The 21,377-nt window shown below is 35.8% G+C and overlaps 1 protein-coding gene across 1 annotated transcript in view; it reads left to right on the top strand.

The window, feature by feature from the left end:
* Positions 1-21,377, top strand: part of TTC8 (tetratricopeptide repeat domain 8) — a 50,978-nt gene that overhangs the window by 10,618 nt on the left and 18,983 nt on the right. Inside the window, exons 2-7 of the mRNA XM_019919518.3 lie at positions 4,634-4,754; positions 5,853-5,916; positions 6,031-6,190; positions 6,404-6,493; positions 9,145-9,189; positions 13,890-13,975. Coding sequence (XP_019775077.1) covers positions 4,634-4,754; positions 5,853-5,916; positions 6,031-6,190; positions 6,404-6,493; positions 9,145-9,189; positions 13,890-13,975 — 566 coding nt within the window. The remainder of the gene's footprint in view (positions 1-4,633; positions 4,755-5,852; positions 5,917-6,030; positions 6,191-6,403; positions 6,494-9,144; positions 9,190-13,889; positions 13,976-21,377) is intronic.

Raw genomic sequence — 21,377 nt, 5'->3', positions numbered from 1 at the left:
ATAATCATGATTTCCAAATTGATAGAGGGTGGAAAACTATTTTTTGTATAATACATGTACAAGTCATAAGAATCACCTAAGGTATAAAGAGAGTAAGTAATGTGCCTTTTGTTTTCAGTAATTTTGGAAGATTTTGATTAAAGTTAAAATTAAATTGAAACATCAATAATTTGCATTGTTGGTATGGTTTGAAAACTTTCAATGGTATTTGAAAGTTTCCGACCAGCACAGGGACTTCATGAAGGACCTGTATTTGACATGTCCTGCTCTGTTACTATAGACTTAATTGGATAGTGATCTAAAAGAATCAGAAGGGAACAAGGCTGACTGGATTCTTTTGAGCTCACTATTCACACTTTTTGCCTTTCCTCTTTTGCAGGTTTTTATCACTTCAAAATAAATGAGGCTTTACAATAGCAATTCAACATTTTGTGCCTAAATTTTCATTTTCATAGAGTAGGCAGAGTGTCACATGTTACTGATTCTCATGATGTCTAAATCAGGTTAGACAGACTGTTCTTTTGGTAGCTTTATTCTAAGAATAACTTAGTAAAATTGTTTCTTACCTGTCTTAAAAGGCTTTACATAGCCTTGCATTCTGTATTAAGAGGAACAAAACAGTGTAAACCTGCTTTGCTCAGTCAGTAGAGCTTTAACCTTTTAATTTGTCTATTTTTATCACTAAAATTGGATTACCCTCACAGAAGGTAGTACAGGGAAGTCAGTATTTTCCTGATGTTAGCTGGTAGATAGTTGCCTCAAGAGTAATGTCCTATATATAGACTAACTAAGCAGGTAAATGAGATGGGATTATGTTTCGCAGATAAAAAAGGAAATAATTGATGTGATGATTACTCATTTACATTGGGAGGATCTATGCTTTTCCCTTAAAAAAAATTCCTAAGCATCTATTATTTTTATCGATTTTACAGAACTTCCAATACGTAGGTATTCAAATTTATCTACATAAACTGCATGACCCTGTCATTTATTAACAACTTAAGTACTTCTGATAAAAACCAGTTTATAGTTTTATTCAGATTCAAGTGGCAGTGTAGGGTTACCAATTTGCTTTGTTATGCATTTTATTTTTAAAAATTTTTATTGGAGTGTAGTTGATTTACAATATTGTATGCATTTTATTTTAATCACTGATTAGTTTTGAACTTAAAAAAAATTTAAACAGGCAGAGGAATTTAGGGCTGTAAAACATGCTTGGCTTGCCTCCAAAATAAAATGTTTTCATTAAAATTCCGAGAATTGTTCCTGTTGCCCAGAGCAGTTCTTTGAATACAATCTGATGTTTAATCAAGCGGTGATACATGATTTTCAAGGTCATTTTTTGTTAGGATAGAAGGAGGAAAGTCAGGAAAATTAATATTCTCAAATACTGATGAAATTTAAAATTAAGTAATGGTGCAAGTAGGTCTTATTGCAGATCTTTAAATATCAGAAATTCACCTCATTATTTCTGCTTCTTAATAATGAGGTTTTAGAAACTGAAACAAATATTCACTTGAAAAAGTGAATTCTTATGGAATAAAATTTTAAAAAAAAGATCTTCCTATTTGGCTTCTGAAGCATATATTCATTTGGTTGGGAGAGAATAGTGGATTTACATTCCTATGTTTTGCTTAGCCTGATGTAAAATAATTTGCACCTTCTTAATATTTGAGGGGTTAGTAGAAGGATAGAAGTCAAGAAGCATGATGGATTGGACTATGAGATAACAGAATGGGTATGAAAATAGTTTAAAAAATATGTGCATGGATAATTAATATCCAACTGTATAAATGATACTATAATAATAAAAACTTGACTTTTAGAGAGTCAATTTAACTAGGACTCCAAATCATACTCCTGAAGCTTTATTAACTCCTCATCATGGCATACAGGTGGCATACAGGATCCCTCACTGGCCCCTGCCTTTTTCTCCAGCTTCTTCTCAAGCAGCTTCTCCTCAGCTGAACCTGATTCTTCTACCACACTCTTGTTTCTCCATATGAGCCCTCAAGCTGGCCTTCCTTTGCCCTATGCACTCTACCTGGCACGCACTCTCCTGTCTTGGCCGTGGGGCAAACTCTCCTTTACCTTTTCTTCCACCCCAAGGCAGCTGCGTGCCTTTCTTTGTCCTTCTATAGCATGTTCCAGGTTTTCGTTTTTACACTTTCCCCATAACACTGAAATTCTTATGAGCTAGAACTTGGGCTGTGACTTACGCATCTCTGTTCCCAGGACCCGGCATGCAGTAGGTGCTTCCTGGGAATATGGGAATGAACTAGTGAAGCCCACATCCTGTTTTACTGTGTGAACAGAAAATGCTGCCGTCCTTCCTCCTGTCCACCAGAGGTGCTCAGCAAAGAATATGCCCTTTTGAAAAATTAAAGCCATCAGATACAGGCTTCCTATTGCAGGGCAATAGGAACTGTGAGGACTTAAATCAGGATTACTTATTTCCATCTTTAAAGTTAAATTAAACCGTTAGTCCAAGCCAGTGATGAGTGACGACTTCCTTGACCCCTGAGAATAGCTGTATCAATCTGGCAACTTTCCTAGTCTTTGGTGGCTCCCACAGTTAGATGCAGTTCCAATTGGAACTGACTTTTTAAACAAACAAATTAGTTCTTTGGGTCCATATTCTTCTCATTCAATTGGGTTAAATTTACACATAACGTTTGAAATATTTTATTCTAAGTTATCTGTTAAGAATCCAGTAAACCTCAACCAGAAAAGTATAAGACAAAACCCCAATAATCTAATCAAATGTAATTTCACTTGAGGAACCTAAATATATTGTGAAGACAGCCTTCTTTTTTTTTTTTCCCCTGTGGTAGGCTGTCTCTTGTGATGACAAGCTCTGTGGACAGCTGATACTATATATATCTTTTTTTTTCATTTCAACATTATTTTTTTAATTTATTTTTTTATACAGCAGGTTCTTATTAGTTATCCATTTTATACACATTAGTTGTATATATGTCAATCCCAATCTCCCAATTCATCCCACCACCACCCTTCCCCTCCCCCACCTCCCCCCACCACTTCCCCCCCTTGGTGTCCATATGTTTGTTCTCTACATCTGTGTCTCTATTTCTGCCCTGCACGTTCAATCCCCTCTTGGCATCTGCTTCTGGGAGGACCTGGACTCACACAGGGGAGATAATACCTCATGGTGAGGATCAAAGGCAACAATGTAATTTCCTTTTGTTCCCATTAAAAGGAAAGCATGAAGACTTTTAAAAATTCTTTTTCTTTAAAAATTTTTAAAAATATACATTCCAATTACTTTAGCCCACAAAAGGATCTCTGCCTTCTAATTCTCGTAAAACCATTTTCCATGTAGCTCATTTGTCACATATCATGCATTGCTTTGCCTTGTTATTTAATCCAGTAGGTGATACGTTCAGGAAAATTAGGATCCATGTCTTTATCTTCTCGCATTTCCTTCTCAGAACCTAGCCCAGTGCTACATAAGTAGGAGGTGCTCAATAAATACACGCTGATGCTTCAGTGCATCTCGATATCCTTATGTGAGGACTCTCTGGTCCTCTTGTAGCCTCCATCTGTTCCTCCCTCAGTCCCTTGCCTTCATGCAGCATGCTTCACAGACAGATTCCTAGTATGATGAGGCCTAACCCCTTTCCAGATTTCCCTTGCTGCTGCTCCCCCTATAGTATAGAGTCGGTCCTATACTGCTGCCTCAAGGCTTGCCTTCTCCCCAGATCTGCCACAGGACACCAAACTTTATTGCTCTCTGCTTCTATTGAAGCAGAACGGTAAACTTTTCTGATAAAGCAGTTTTAAATATTTCACAAGGTATTTAATCGTGCACACCTTTACGTCTAATTTCTCAGGGTAAAGCAAAGCTGATGAGATATTTTCTAGGTTCCTTAATTACCTTTCCATTTTTTTCCCCACTTTCTAGCAGGTTTACTAGCTGATCTACTGGCTAGATCACAAAGCAACCAAGATTGTGTTGATTAGTTATTGGGAAGTGGGAAAAATTAATCCTAGTTCAAGTTAACATTTTTGGAATACCTATTGTGTACACAAACCATAGGTGTGATGGAAAATTCAAAAGTGAACAAGGTAAAAAAGCTTGTGTTCTGGGGGAAGGGAGGGCAAACATATGCCCAAATAATTATAGTGTTGGTTGAATATAGTAAGTACATAATAATAGAGGTATAAAAGAAAGTGCTTTCTAAGAAAGACAAGAGGGAAGTAGGTTCAGAGTTAAACTATCAGGGAAGTCTTCACGAAGGACTTGTCCCTGAAGGAGAAAGGCAGAAAGAACACGTGGTTGTAGCTTTACTCATCTGTTTTCAAATTATTATTCTAGTAAAATTTTCTATAAAGATCTTCTTTCACTTATAAAAAGGCATGTTAGAAGACTACTAGGTAATTACCACACTTTTGTTTACTAGGTAATTGATCTATTGATTGTTTCTTGATTAATAATGACCTTGTCTTCTTGTATTAGTTCCTGGACATAGCCCTTTAAATTAGTATCATGCATTAAGTATGGTAAACATGTTTGATAAAAAATTAGATAATAATAAAGGATGGCTGATTTCTATAGGCCACTACTTCTAATGCAATTTAAGATATGCTTTATCTTATCTATGCTTTTTAGGCAGCCTGGATTTTAAAAGCACGAGCACTAACTGAAATGGTGTACATAGATGAAATTGATGTAGATCAGGAAGGAATTGCAGAAATGATACTGGATGAAAATGCTATTGCTCAGGTTCCACGTAAGTACTGGTTTTTCAGTTAAGTAAATGAAAAGCCATTAGGAGGAGGAATACTCTCTATGTGTACTTTTTTATAATAAAAATAAGACACATACATGAAGCACGTGTATGCATGAAAAAATATTACCTCTATTCTGCCTTATAGTACAAAGGCACAATTATATTATCTTGAACTTAAGGTGTGAGATTGATGTATAACTATTTTTCAGTAGAAGCTATATTATGCATTTTAAAATATTTTATGAAAAGGCATTCTATCTGAGCTGCTTATCTAATATACCAAAGATTGTTTATCTGAGAGTCTAAACACAGGAAGCATCCAAACAACAGAAGTGTTCTAAAAAAATGATAATTTGAAAACATCACTTCATTGTAATAATCGATGATTTGCTCTAATGCATGATGTGAGGTGATGGAGTGATTTGCTAGGCAGTGACTGTCCATCAGGATTGTCACAGTGGCCTAGTCCCAGCTTGCAGGTGTGCTGCTGTGAATGGTATTGGATGATTACCATGACGTATGGTATCTTGCTGGTAATTTGTTAGTTGTGACAGTTATCAGTCATTTATATATGTTTGGAAGGTAATAGCTGTTTTAATGCTTCAGTGGAAATTGAGAAAAAAAGTACATATGTTTCATGTTAACATGTCTTTTTTCCCTATCATTTTGCTCTTTTGGAGTTAAAATATCTAAATTCCAAATATTGGGGGTAACTGATCTTTTATTGGGAGAAGAAGTTTGTATGAAAAATAAACTATGAGTATAGAACTGTCATTTTGATGTGTTGGAGCTTTGGAGCCTGCCTGTCTTGAGTTTGGCTCTACTAACAGGTTGACCTGTTTATTTAAATCTCTAAGCCTTTGCTAAATGGGTTAGTACTACCTACCTTGCAGAATTAGTGTGGAGATTGAATGTAATAACAAAAGTAACATGATAGGTACTCAGTAAATATTAATCTCAAACACATTTTTCTTGATACATTTCCTGTTACTAATGTCTTTTTCACCAGACTAGCACATTTGTGAAAATTGCGTTAGTGGACAGTTTTTACAGATCAATAAATAATATACAAATTGAATTTGCCATCTCATCTTATAGGTCCTGGAACATCTCTGAAACTCCCTGGAACTAATCAGACAGGAGGGCCTAGTCCAGCTGTCAGGTATGTTCAGTATACTCCTATTTCATTCCCTTTGCCACTAAATATTGACCGGGCTGCATGAGAATCTTCCTTTATTGATCTTCTTTGTATTTTAACAATTTACAATCTTCACAGGCCGATCACTCAAGCTGGAAGACCCATTACAGGTTTCCTTAGACCCAGCACACAAAGTGGAAGGCCAGGCACTATGGAACAGGCCATCAGAACACCCAGAACTGCCTACACAGCTCGCCCTATTACCAGCTCATCTGGAAGATTTGTCAGGCTGGGAACGGTAAATTCTGTCAGCTTTACCATAGCCTTGTATGACCAAAGTAATTTATGTTATGTTAATCATTTTTCACTATTTTTATAGTAGACAATTCTATGGAAAATTTTTGAAGGTGATTCTTTTTACTTGTGTTGGCTTTATAATTTTATGCACATTAAACTCAATTTGTGTTTCGAGAAAGTTTCAGATTTCTTGTTCTATCATTTTTCCCCATAGGCTTCCATGCTTACAAGTCCTGATGGACCTTTTATAAATTTATCTAGACTGAATTTAACAAAATATGCCCAGAAACCTAAATTGGCAAAGGTATGTACTTAAAATTATTTTATGTTATGAAGTAATGTTCAAAATGTTATCATAACATTACAGGAAATGGATAAAAATTTGTGAAGAAAAGACCTTGTCTTGATTGAAATGGAAATGTTTAATTATTCTAATATCTAAAATTTCTCTTAGTATTGAGTTAAGGAAAGTCAATCAGAAATAAAGCATATATACCATTATAATAGGAAATTCTTTTTCTCCTAATAAAGAACAGCAATTTATAACAAAGAAAGCAGGTGTTACCCATTACCCACCATCTTTGGGTAATGAAGTTTAGGAGATCATCTGTATGTGTGTGTATTTTTCTTTTTCAGCTTGGACTGTTCTCAGAAAAATAATTTTCTATCCTTGTAGGATTTTAAAACTGTCAAAAAGAAGATAAAAAAATGTTCTCTTTCTAATTAGTAATTAATCAGGCATCTCAATAAAGATTACTTGAGCCAGACAGCAGCAAGCCAACTACGTTAGTACTTCTAACTATTAAATGCTCCTCTATATTAAAGAGAAAGTGAGAGCAAGAGAAAAAGTGATAAGAGAGTGAGGAGGGAGAGGGAGAGGGAGAGAAAGGAGGATGTTCGTGACCTTTCCAGTACAGAAAAGTTTAGAGGTGAGCATGGAATAATGCAGAGCCAGGAGCAGTTAGCTTCTGGAAATTGGTGTAAGCCTAGCTCAGGTTTTTAGCTGTAATATCTATGAATTCTGTGCATGAGTGCTGAGCTCATTCCTATTATCAGTTCTACTGGCGTTTAACATATTTAGTAAATATTAAACACTCTAGGGAAAATGAAAAAGGACACTAGCTATACAGACTTGAAATTTAAATCAGGGAAAGGAATGCCAGTTGGCAAACAAGGAATCAGACTATAAGAATGCCAATGATGTTTTTCTTTTTCTTTTTTTTTTTAAATTTATTTATTTATTTACTTTTGGCTGTGTTGGGTCTTTGTTTCTGTGCGAGGGCTTTCTCTAGTTGTGGTGAGCGGGGGTCACTCTTCATTGCAGTGCGCGGGCCTCTCACTGTCATGCCCTCTCTTGTTGCGGAGCACAGGCTCCAGACGCGCAGGCTCAGTAGTTGTGGCTCACAGGCCCAGTTGCTCCGCGGCATGTGGGATCTTCCCAGACCAGGACTCGAACCCGTGTCCCCTGCATTGGCAGGCAGATTCTCAACCACTGCGCCACCAGGGAAGCCCCCCAATGATGTTTTTCTTAATTTCTTATTTGATAGCAACCCAGTCAACTTCATTTAGCAAAATCATAAAGTTTTACTTATTTCCCTTTCCTTTATGAGGAATATCTGATTCCTTATCTTTTTAGGCCATTTATTTGAGGTGGCTGAATGGCTACTTAATACCATTGTTGTTTTCTAACCAGGGAGTGTAGTCAGTAGAGGCATTTCCCTCCAATTAGGATGCTTCCAGGACAGACCTGGTCCATGTTACTAGATTTAGACGAACTAGATTTTGCACTTATTTAGTGTGTTGTAGAAATAATGCCAGGTTTCTCTGTCTTTGGTCCCCAACTTGCCTTGACTTATCCGGACTCATTACTAATATTGGCATATTGCTTGGGGTGGCTGGTGACCCCTTGACACTGCCTTGGGTGTTATAACATCCTTTTCATGGCAGTGGTAACACCAACTGCTCTCATAACTTTTTTTTTTTTTTTTAATAAGAGAACAAATGGAGGATTAGGAATAGTTTTCTAAAGAGGGCCTCATCCTGATTTCTTTTTTTCTTTTTTTGGTTGCCTTCAGGTCATCTCTGTTAATAATCTTGATATCTTTCAGGGGTGCTAGCCTCTTTGCAAGTATAAAATAATGGTGTTATGGACAAATGTAGTACCACCAAGAGGTAGTCTGGTAAATGCTTATTTATCCAGATAGATTAGGGGCAGTATTAGAATAATGATTCTCAGCCCTGGCTGCACATAGAGGCATCTGCATATTAAGGAAAAACTCCCTACTTTACAGTTAAACTCTACTTTGTTTCAGAAAGAACTTCCAGATTTTCCCATGTCTAAAGTGTCATTATTAATATCATAATCACTGTATAATACATGCAGTTTTATGACAGTCCTAAAGTTGGTCTTTTCATTTGTCTCTTTCTGATAAAATAGTATGTGTAATATGAAAAAAATTGTTGAATTATTTGAGCTTTCCAGTTCGTATTCTGTGAAAACAGGAATCAGTTATAAGTAGCCTTATTTTAAAATGAATGGTTGTAACAAATGATGGATGGACCCTTTACTTATAAATCCCAGGCACTTTACAGTACTTTGTTATTTTGGTTCAATCTAGCTGCTGTCAAAATGGCCTTTGAGGGCTTCCCTGGTGGCGCAGTGGTTGAGAGTCTGCCTGCCGATGCAGGGGACACGGGTTCATGCCCCGGTCCGGGAAGATCCCACACACTGCGGAGCGGCTGGGCCTGTGAGCCATGGCCGCTGAGCCTGCGCATCCGGAGCCCGTGCTCTGCAATGGGAGAGGCCACAACAGTGAGAGGCCCGCGTACCGCAAAAAAAACAAAAAAAACCAAAAAAAACCCCCCAAAAAATGGCCTTTGAGTTTTGATATGACAATAAAGTACCTTTGTTAAAATAAACTCTAATGTATTTTTTTGCATGTTTTTTCTTCACAGGCTTTGTTCGAGTATATCTTTCATCATGAAAATGATGTTAAGACTGTAAGTTTTGAATTTGCACTATTTTTTAATGTGATTTTTATGACTTTGGGGATTTAGATTCTGAAATGTTCTATTTCTTACCTTATAAACAGATGGAATTATGAAGATTGGAGAATTACTGATACTTTCAAATCCACTGTCAGTTTCAGTAGGAAACTTTGTATAACTATAGAAGTCATAAGACTTGTGCCTGATCTATAGAGTAGTAGATCTCCACTAAAGGGCAAGATATAGATAATGGAGAATGCTGCGTAGTATGTTTGTGTTAAAGTTTATTTTTTATACTAATCGTTAGCATTGTTGATCCGTTTTCTTCTTTGGTCCATATAGTGATTATAGGTTTACTAATACATGTATTTCTGGTCTCTTTGTAGTGTTCCCCATCTCCTCCCCTTTAACATTTTATGATAGAAAATTTCAAACATGTGCAAGTGGAGAGTATAATGAGCCTGTATCAACCATCACCCAGCTTCAACAATAATCAATAATCAGTCGTCTTGGTAGCCTTTCAACAGAGAATTTTAAGGTTACATGCTCAGGACTTCTCCATTTGTGTCATTTTTCAACATGCTAATATGCAAATGAGCAGTAACTTCACAAATCTTGTCCAATCAAATGTAGTTAATTCTACAGTGTCTAATGATAGTATTTTCTGTCATTTTCTTATTCAAGGAAAAAACCTTATACATTAAGTATTCAGGAAGACAAAAGCATTTTTCTCAATTGTGTTTTCTATGTGTCAACCATTATGTTATGTACTAGGAAAACTAATAAAAATATGATATTTGTTCCTGCCTCTACAAGCCATGTAATCTAGCTGAGGAAATAAAATTGACATAATGAAACAGTTAAAAAGGTAATTGCCGGAATGTGAAATTGGTACCGAAGATCAAGGGGAAAAATCAGGGGATAATATTAGTAAAAATCCATAAAATCAGTAGGATTTTTTGGAAAGGGTGGGAAAAAATGTAAAAAAAGGGTAAAAACATGAGCAAGGTATGGAAAGAGAAATAAATAAACCACATTCTCAAAAATGGGGGTGTCAAAGAGACATTTTAGAGAAAGAAGTGACAGAACATGATGCTAGATTTGATATGGGAGCCAAAGGAAAGACACAGCTCAAACTTGCCTCTTAAAGATGCTGGAAGAATGACCGTTTTACTAACAGAAATGGGATTATTAGGGAAGGACGTCAGTTTGTAAAGAAGCTGAATAATTCACTAGAAGGCATTTTTAGTTTGAAATTGTGAAAGGCTATCCAAGTGGAGATGTCACTGCATGTATTGGAAGCTGTGACACTAAAATATAGGGGTCCTGGGCCAGATACACAGAGTATGGGAGTTATCGATAATGAAGTGATAGTGGATGTGGTCACATCGAGAAAAGAGAAAACTAAGGTTGGGGCAACTGAGAAACCATGCACATTTCTGTAAATAAAAGTCAGTACATGCCATTTTCACTCAATATAAAGCTGGTCAGAGAGCTGCAGGGTGATATATAAAATCATGTAGTTACACTGTCATTAAAAAGAAACATTCAAATACCATCCCATTTTATAAATGAGTAAATATTTGTAATTACTAGAGTATCATAAAGCTATATCCTGACTTTTTGAAGATTAATTCATTTATTGCAGAGACATTTATTCTTTCATCCAACATATTTTGAGCCACTACAGTGTGCCAGGCACTGTTCTAGGCCCTGAGATTACAGAGTGAAGCAAGCAGACAAAATCTCTGCTCTTTTGGAGATTACATTCTGGTTGGGCAAGGAATAGAGACAGTTAGCAAACTTAAAAATATATAAAATGTCATGGGATAAGCAGTATAAAAATAAAGCAGGGAAACCAGGTAAGAGAATAGATGACATGGGGGAAGATGTCCTTTTATATGGGCTGGGAGGTGGTCAGTGAAGTCCACTCTGAAAAGACATTTAAACAGAGACCTGTATGAAGGGAGACAAACCATATGGTTAGGTGGAGGAAGAGCACGTAAATCAGAGAGAACTTTAACTGCAAAGGCCCTGAATATTAGCATTCTTGGATTGTTTAAGGAACAGTGAGGAGGCCACTGTGGCTGGAGTGAGGTCTTTGAAGGGGAAGAGTTGTAGGCAATGGGTTCAGAAAGTTGACAGATCATATGCTGTTTATAGGTCATAGTGATGATGTCTTTATTCATCTTGAAGATGTTGTTCTGCATCTTGGCATTTACATAATTTTGTTGAGGAATGTTGTTTTTTCAGCTACATTGAAAAAATAGAATTTGTTCTATGGAAAACTGTATTTCTGCCTTTGAGTTCTTAATAACTTCCTTCCTCTCCCTTCTTGGGGCAGTATTGGCAATGTTGACAAACTGAAGGGACGTGTGGGTTGGTGATTCTGGAATCTTTATTTCCATATGCTCTTTAATTTCATCATGCTGAAGTTGTCGCAACTCTAACAATAGTGAAAGGATGACTGTTTTTTAAACTTTAGAGGTTGGAGCACTATTACTTAGGAAGGTCACTGGGATGCCCAGGTGGATGTATTCACAAACATGTTGTCGAGATCTGCCAAGGTTCCCTAATGGACTTTTATAAACTTACGCCTTTTATTTATGACCTTCTAGGTCTTTATTAATATCTAGATATCAGATTGATTGACTTATTCAAAGATCCTTAAATATAAGTATATAGTAATTTATTTTAAAAAACCGAGGAAGACTTTAAAGAAATATAGCTCTCTGTAACCTCTTTAAAATTTTAAAATGTTAATAGCTTTTAATTATGAATCTTATTACTATGACAATTTTGTTTGGTTCTTAAGTTATTTTCAACGTAAGTCAGAAGTAAAGAATAGAATTAATTCAGTCAACAAATAATTCTTGAGGGCCTCTTAACTGCACAATGACATTGCAGAACAACAGAGATGTGTTAAGAAGTGGATGCCTGTCCTCGGGGAATTTAGAGTCCATTTGAAATAGTCACAAGTGGTTTTGTCTAGTGCAGCCCCAGTCTTCAAATGAAGAGTGATCATTAATATGTAATTTTTTTGGCCATTTTTATTCTACATCAGTAATCATATCAATTTCCTTAATTGGTTTAGACAAACTTGTGGGTCCTACATAGGAACCATATCTGAAAGCAAAATCAGCAGCCTGTAATCAGCACTAGGTCTAATCTTGGAAAAATTAGAAGGTGTAAAAAAAATTTAGAATGACATTTTTCTGAAAAATAGAAGACCTGTTATATTAAACATGAAAGTGAATCTGATCTATTCGCTGGAACAGGTCTTTTAAAGGATTAAGTTAAAATGAAAATATTCAGATATTTACAATTTACTCCTGAACTGAGCTGATTGAAATATGGTTCTCTGGTATTTCCAGAGATAATGATAATTGAAATTATACTTTTTTTCTGCATTTTTCACTTCCATTTTTACCTCTTGCTTGGGGAAAAAAAGAAAAATAAGCATATGAACATAGTGTGTAGTGTGCTTTTAATTTCCATAGCTTTCAAGTAGAGGTGTTGATTTTTCAAGTCCATTAGAACCTCAGCATGGTGACACCATTCCTTTATAAATAGTTTGCATATTTAGAAGTCTCCCCTGGAGCGAGGGAAGATGGGGAACACAAGGAAAGTTATTTATTTTGCAGTAGGAGATTCAAGGAGCTCTTCTGGCATTCATTTCAGAAAAGCGTTAGTATTAAGAAATGGGCAATAATATGGGATGCATTCTGAGATTATAGAACTGAAAATCTAAGAGTTACTTTAACTGAGCTGTTGGATATCATCATGATGTTAACACTGACTAAAGAATAAAAGGTTTTCAACCTTAAGAGCAAGAATAACAAGTATTATTAAAAAATCGGAATTCTTTTTAAACTAATAACCTGAGTTTTTATTCACCAAATCTTTATATGAGCTTCAGATTTCTGTGAGCTTTGAATTTGTATAAAGATTGATTTACTTTCCTCTTTGTCCAAATGGTTTCCACTTTTTTGGTATAGAATCCTAATTCCTAATGAGATGTCTCTTGTCTGATCTTAAATAATCACTAGAAGGAACAAACTAGAAGACGTTAGAGAGAAAGGGATAAACACATGTAAAATGCAAAAGCAGTTAAGAAGATCTTTTTCAGTCTGCAGCGAAGGAAAGTCTGACCTTTAGAATTACTGGCATGTGAGGTAATGTCAGAATAATGGAATGATGGTTGTTAAAAGACGGCGGTTACCCAAGTACCCCAGCTCCTTTCACTCTTCTTCATGACCCTGTTTTCAAACCTTTCACTATCTGCATACTTGATCTTTCTTTATTTCTCTACACCTGTCGTTAAAGTGGGGCCTGCAGTTGGGCCTGCCTTACGTGGTAAAGGGTTGACTCCCACTGGGTTTGGAGGCATTTTGGTTGGGAGAGGGTAAAAACTGAAGGATTTTTAAATACCATTTTCGTACCTTGTATATTAAAATTGTATTCAAATAGACTGTGCATCTGCTTCCCTTTGATCACTGTTTACTTCTCATCTGCTGTCAGTCCTCTGGTCTGGAACTGATTATTTAGGGAAGATTGGTGGGGCCATCTGGAGACATGAGCAGCTTGAGTTTCTGTCTGATTTCTAATGCATGTTTTGATTGATGCTAATTATATAGTTTATTTCATTATTTTTTGTTTCTGTTTATTGTTAGAAAAGAAAATCCTAATCTAAAATGAATTGTTTTTCAAAGGCTTTGGATTTGGCTGCCCTTTCCACAGAGCATTCTCAGTACAAGGACTGGTGGTGGAAAGTGCAGATTGGAAAATGTTACTACAGGTAAAATTTTGATTATTTGGAAAAGGCTTAGAAGCAGCAACATATTTTAGAGTCTCAAATCTGGTAACCTTTTCTGGGGGATAGATTTCCTCACGAAGAAAGGAGAACTGTGTCTTTGGCTTACGTGAGGAAGCATTTACTTAGCAATCACATGATGGCGCCAAGAACTGACACCTTTAGAATAGTAAAATTTTAGAGCTGGGAAGGGGAAACTTTGAGACCATCACATCCAACACTCCTTTTCAGACGAGGAAGCTGAGGCCAGAGAGAGGTTGTGATTTGCATCAGGAACTAGTCAGTAACAGACCTAGGACTAGAATCGAGTCTGTTCGTTCTCACTCCACTCCTCTTGGCTCTCAAGTCTTTCCTCCCTCCCTCCCTCCCTCCTTCCTTCCTTCTTAATTTTTATTGGAGTATAGTTGATTTACAATGTCGTGTTAGTTTCAAGTGTGCAGCAAAGTGAATCAGTTATGCATACACATATATCCACTTGTTTTTTTTTTTTAGATTCTTTCCCCATCAAGTTTTTATTTCTACTGATGCCTCACGTCTGTAAACTGCTTTATGGTTGAGATAGCTTGTCCACACATTACATTATCTCACTTAAATCTTATGGCACTTTGGATATAGTTGCTATTATTAGCCCTTTGTCCAGATGTGAGAAACTGAGCCTCAGAAAGATAAAGTGACTTTCCCAAATTCATGTAGCTAGTATGTGACAGAACAAGAATTTGAGCTCAGCTTTCTGATGCCAGTTCTTTTACTATTTGCACAATCCCATGGTGTTTCTCTAGGATCTAAATAGTCTTACACTAACTTACTTAATGTTTAAACACATTTTTAAGCAAATTAATTGAGAGATAAAAAAAGTTGTAATAATTTATGCATATTATATAGCAACTGGTAAATAGGATCTGAAATGATTGCTTGATATTGAAATGCACTAGGAGCATTTGAAAAATAGTGACAAATGAAAAATTATATTTTATAAAGATAAATATGTCTTTTATTATTCAAAAACAAGGTAGACTAGGTACTGTGAGTATCCTTCGATGGTTATTAACTTTAGTTATTAGTTAAACACTGTGAGGAAAAGGAAATATATAAATAGAATAAAAAGGATGCTTATTCTTCTACTATTGAAATTAAGACTATTTTCCATTTAGATATTTCACATAGAACTCTGAAGTATTTTTTCCTACTGTTAGATTGAGGAAGTATTTTCTGCTAAAAGGTAATTTTGGACAATTATAACATTAAACTCTTATGAATATAATTTCTGAAGACACGCTTGAAATCTTGAGCTTCTAAGCAAAACTCTCAGAAATCTATAATAATGAGAGAAAAGCACAACTTGGATTCCTTCTGCCATCCATATAAGATGGCATTTAAATGAGTATATTTTGTCATATTAATTATTGTTCTCCTCTGTTCCTTAATAGCTTCTTGTCTTATTATGTATTCAGCATTCATTCATTTATTCATTTGCTCAAATGGCTTACATTTGAATGGAGGAGAGAGAACAGGAAACAATTATAAATGTGGTTCCCATTATGATAGAAGCAAGTGCAGGGTGCAGTGGGAGCCCAGAGAAAGATGGCAAGGATGGATTGCCAGAGGATGTAGCCCCATATTGACTTCTGTCTCTTTGCTCCTGATCATTAAGTTCTACTGGTTCTTCCTCTGCAGTATCTCTTACAGTTGCTCCACTGCTACCCATTCCCACTCCAGTGCTTTAATCCTGGCTTTTAGTGTGATTTGTTTGAATTGCTACATTAGGTACTTATCTGGGTTTTCTGCCTCCATTTTCGTGTCCCATCAATCCTTCCTGTATACCCCACTGTCAGAGTAACTGTTGCAAAAAAAACCAGCTCTTGTTGGATTCTTTGGTTAATCCCCATTATCTCTGAAATGAAGTCTGGATTTTAAGTGTGGCACCCATGACTTTGTCCCAGTCTACAGCTTTTCACTTTTCTGTTACTTCTCTCATTCCTTGTTGTGTTTTCCTTTTCAATTAAACCCAACAACTCAGCACTCCCCTGACATGCTGTGTACTTTCCTGCTTGTGTGCTTATGCTGATAGTTTGCTTCCATCAGAGATATTCCCTCACCCCCACCCCATCCTATCTAGCTGTCAAAATCTTGCCTGTTACTTCCCCGCTGAAACTTAGTTTGCTCCTCCGCTGTGCTCTCAAAACACTTTTTTTCTCATTGGCCATAATGCAATTAAATTTATTTTAAAATATGTTTTGTTTCAATCTTTACTGGTGCCTTCAGAACATGGTTGTTATCTTCATTTTTGCAACTCCTTACCATCATTAAATGTGCATGCAGTTGATCCTTGACAATGTTTATTGAATTAAATTGGAGAGAAAAAGTTGGCAGTTGGTGGAGATCATCTCTGGACTCTGATTCTTTGATATTGTCCTGTGTTTGTGAACTTGACTGATGTTTTCATTATTCCTAGACAAGGGTACAGTAATAAAACACGTATGACTCATACTTCTTTCCTTTCTTTGGTTTCCAGGTGATTCAATAGCTCTGATTGCTTGTTTGCTTTTTAATTTGTTTATTCTCCATTTTTTTTTATAAATCTATTTCTGTTTTCATATTCTTATTTTACATGTATCTTGTTATTGTAATCCCTTTTAAATCATTTTTCGAAAGAGACAACTTAGTTACAAATATAGACTCTCATGGATAATTAGGTGTTCATGGAATTCAGTGACTGAACTTCAGCCACGTGTTTAAGACTTGAATGTTCAGTTGAAGCTTTGTATATAAATATAAAGCCGTTCTTCAGAACTTCAGAGTTCTCTGATAACATTTTATGAATACTCCTTGTAAAAGTTGTGGGACCTTTGAAGCGGTAGGGGCTTCTACTACATCACACATCCTCTAACTTTAGGCCAGATTTTGGGGTCACTTTTAACCTCATTGTCCCACATTGTCCATTGTCCCACATTGTCCATTGTCCCAAATAGCTGGGTATAGCCATGCCAGTACTTGAGGCTTAGGTTAGGAAAAAAGAACAAAGCTATTCTTTCAAGAATGAAAGTAACATAATGGACCATATTGTATGTTGTTTTGACTTTATTTTACAAAATAAAAGCATTGTCATAAAGTGCTAAGTAGCTCTTAGATGTCTGGGGATGAGTAGTTATGAGAAAGCCCAACAGATCTATTAAAGACAGGCTGAAGTGCGCTTTAATGATTGATTTCATTTCCCTGGGCAGAAGAAGTGCGTGTTGACATCAGAGCAGTTATATTTAGGCAAGGAACAAGTCTGAAGTTCATAGACTAGATACAAAAAAAGGAAAAGAAAATGTTTGTAGAATAATAAAATGGTACAGCTGTTTTACTCGAGTGGCAATTACTATTTACCTCAAAATTGTTTAAAGTTTAAAAATGGGTTTATGCAAAGTCAAAAAATACCTTGAAATAAGTGAAAATGGAAATACAACACACCAAAACTTATGGGATGCAGCAAAAGCGGTCCTAAGAGGGAAGTTCCTAGCAATAAATGCCTACTCAAGAAACAAGAAAATTCTCAGATAAACAACCTAACTTCACTCCTCAAGGAACTAGAAAAAGAAGGATAAATGAAACCCAGAGTTAGTAGAAAGAAGGAAATAACAAAGATCAGAGCAGAAATAAATGAAATAGAGATTAAAAAGACAGTAGAAAAGATCGATGAAACCAAGAACTAGTTCTTTGAAAAGATAAACAAAATTAACAGAACTTTAGCTAGACTCACCAAGAAAATAGAGTACTCAAATAAATACAATCAGAAATGAAAGAGGAGATGTTACCACTGATACCACAGAAATACAGAGGATCATAAGAGACTACTATGAACAATTATAGGCCACCAAATTGGACAGCCTAGAAGAAATGGATGCATTACTAGAAACATAAAATCTTCCAGGACTTTGTCATAGAAATAGAAAATCTGAACAGACCAAGTACTAGTAAGGAGATTGAATCAGTAATATAAAAACTCCCTACAAACAAAAATTCAGGACAAGAGAGCTTCACAGGTAAATTCTGCCATTCAAAGAAGAATTAATACCAATCTTTCTCAAACTGTTTCACAAAATAGAAGAGGAGGGAACACTTTTGAACTTATTTTATGGGGCCAGCATTACCCTGATAATGGTAATGTCCTAAACCAAATAAGGACACCGCAAGAAAAGAAAATTACAGGCCAATATCACTGATGAACATAGATGCAAAAATCCTCAACAAAATATTAGCACATCAAATTCAACATTACACTAAAAGGATCATAATAATGATTAAGTGGGATTTATTTCAGGGATGCAGGGATGGTTCAATATATGCAAATCAACCAATGTGATACACCACATTAACAAAATGAAGGATAAAAATCACATGATCATCTCAGTAGATGCAGAAAAAGCATTTGACAAAATTCAACATCCAGTTATGATAAAAATTCCTAACAAAGCAGGTGTAGAGCAAATGTACCTCAATACAGTAAAGGCCATACATGACAAGCCTGCAGCTAAAGTCATACTCATTGGTGGAAATCTGAAAGATTTTGCTCTAAGATGAGGAATAAGATAAGGATGCCCACTCTCACCATTTTTATTCAACATAGTATTAGAAGTCCTATCCAGAGAAGTTTAGGCAAGAAAAAGAAATAAAAGGCATCCAAATCAGAAAGGAAGAAGTAAAACTGTCTGTTTACAGATGACATGATACTATATATAGAATATCCTAAAGACTCCACCAAAAAACTATTGGAACTAATAAGTGAATTCAGTAAATTTGTAGGATACAAAATGAATATACAGAAATTTGTTGCTTTCTGTACACTAATAACAAACTATCAGAGAAATTAAGAAAACAGTCCCAATTACAATAGCATCAAAAAATAAAATAACTTGGAATAAATTTAGCCAAGGAGTTGAGACACCTGTACACCAAAAACTATAAGATATTGATAAAAAAAATTGATGAAGGCATAAGTAAATTGAAAGATATTTCACATTCATGGATTAGAAGAATTATTATTGTTGAAATGTCCATACTACCTGAAGCAATCTACAGATTCAGTGCAATCCCTATGAAAATTACAATGGCATTTTTGAAAGAAATAGAACAAACAGTCCTAAAATTTGTATGGAACCACAACAGACCCTGAAGAACTAAAACAACCTTGAGAAAGAAAAACAAAGCTGGAGGCATCACATTCCCTGACTTCAAACCAAATTACAAAGCTATAGGGATTGTATAAAGTAGATAACTAATAAGAACCTGCTGCATAAAAAATAAATTAAATTAAATTAAAAAGTTATAGGGATCAAAACAGTATGCTGTTGGCATAAAAACAGACACATAGATCAATGGAACAGAATACAGGGCCCAGAAATAAACCCATGCACATGTGGTCAATAAATTTACAAAAGAGGGACTTCCCTGATGGCACAGTGGTTAAGAATCCACCTTCCGATGCAGGGGACACGGGTTCGAGCTCTGGTCTGGGAAGATCCCACATGCCGAAGAGCAACAGTCCTTGCGCCACAACGACTGAGACTGCACTCTAGAGCCCATGAGCCTCAACTACTGAGCCTGAGTGCCACAACTACTGAAGCCCGCATGCCTAGAGCCTGTGCTCTGCAACAAGAGAAGCCACTGCAATGAGAAGCCCAGGCACCACAACGAAGAGTAGCCCCCTTCACTGCAACTAGAGAAAGCCCGCACGCAGCAACGAAGACCCAATGCAGCCAAAAACAAATTAATTAATTAATTAATTTAAAAAATTTATAAAAAGTCAAGAATGTACAATGGGGAAAGGACAGTCTCTTCAATAAATTGTGTTGGGAAATAGGACAGCCACATGCAAAAGAATGATGGATCACCATCTTAAACCATATACAAAACTAACTCAAAATGGATTAAAGATTGAATATAAGACCTGAAATCATAAAACTCCTAGAAGAAAACATATGCAGTAAGCTCCTTAACAGTGGTCTTGGTGATGAGTTTTTGGATTTGACACCAAAAGCAAAGGCAACAAAAGCAAAAATAAATAAGTGAGACTTTTTCAAACTAAAAAGCTACTGCACAGCAAAGGAAACCATGAACAAAATGAAAAGGCAACCTACCAAATGGGAAAAAATATTTGCAAATCATATATCCAAAAGGGGTTAACATCTAACATATATAAAAAAACTCATGAAAGTCAATAGTAAAAAAAAAAAAATCCGATTAAAAAATGGGCAGAGGCTCTGTATAGATATTTTTCTGAAGAAGACATTACAGATGGCCAACGGGTACACGAAAGGGCGCTCAGCGTCACTAATCATCAGGGAAACTCAAACCAAAACCGCAATGAGATATCACCTTACATTTGTTAGAATGGCTATTATTGAAAAGATGAGAAATAGCAAGTGTTGGTAGTATGTGAAGAAAAGGGAACCCTCATGCACTGTTGGTGGGAATGTAAGTTGGTGCAGCCATATGGGAAACAGTATGGAGCTTCCTCAAAAAATTAAAAATGGAACTACCATATGCTTCAGCAATTCTAGTTGTGGGTATTTATCTGAAGAAAGTGAAAACACTGACTCAAAGAAAAGATATCTACATCACCATGTTCATTGCAGCATTATTTACAATAACCAAGATATGGAAACAATCTAAGTGTCCATCAACAGATGAATGGATAAAAAAAATATATATATATGTATGTGTGTATATATATGTATATATGCAATGGAATATTATTCAGCCATGAAAAAGAATGAAATCTTGCCATTTGCGATGGTATGGATGGACCTTTAGGGCATTATGCTAAGTGAAATAAGTCTCATAGAGAAAGACAAATACTGTATGATCTCACTTATGTGAGGAATCTAAAAAAATAAAATAAAGAACAAAGCTCATAGATACAGAGAACAGATTGGTGGTTGACAGAGCTGGAGGGTAGGGGGTGGGCAAGTGGGTGTAGGGAGTCAAAAGGTACAAACATGCTGTTACAAAATAAACAAGTCATGGGAATATCACATACAGCATTGCAGTAATAGTTAATCCTGTATTGCATGTTTGAAAGTTGCTAAGAAAGTAAACCTTAAAAGTTCCCATCACAAGAAAAAATTCTGTAACTATATCTATATTCTGTAACTATATTAACAAAATGAAGTATATATTCTGTAACTATATTAACATATGTATGGTGACGGATGTTAATTAGACTTACTGTGATGATCATTTTGCAATATATGCAAATATCAAATTATTACATTGTACACCTGAAATTAATATAATGTTGTATGTCATTATACCTCACTTTAAAAAAATGGGCTTTTATCTCAAAGCAGATGTTTTCAAAGAAATGTCATCTTCAGTTCTTCCAATAAAATGGAGGCTCCAAGCA

Source organism: Tursiops truncatus, chromosome 2, assembly GCF_011762595.2.
Source record: "Tursiops truncatus isolate mTurTru1 chromosome 2, mTurTru1.mat.Y, whole genome shotgun sequence".
NCBI classification, from domain to species: domain Eukaryota; kingdom Metazoa; phylum Chordata; class Mammalia; order Artiodactyla; family Delphinidae; genus Tursiops; species Tursiops truncatus.
Note: the sequence above shows the minus strand (reverse complement) of the source record. Positions and strands in the feature narration are given on the sequence as shown.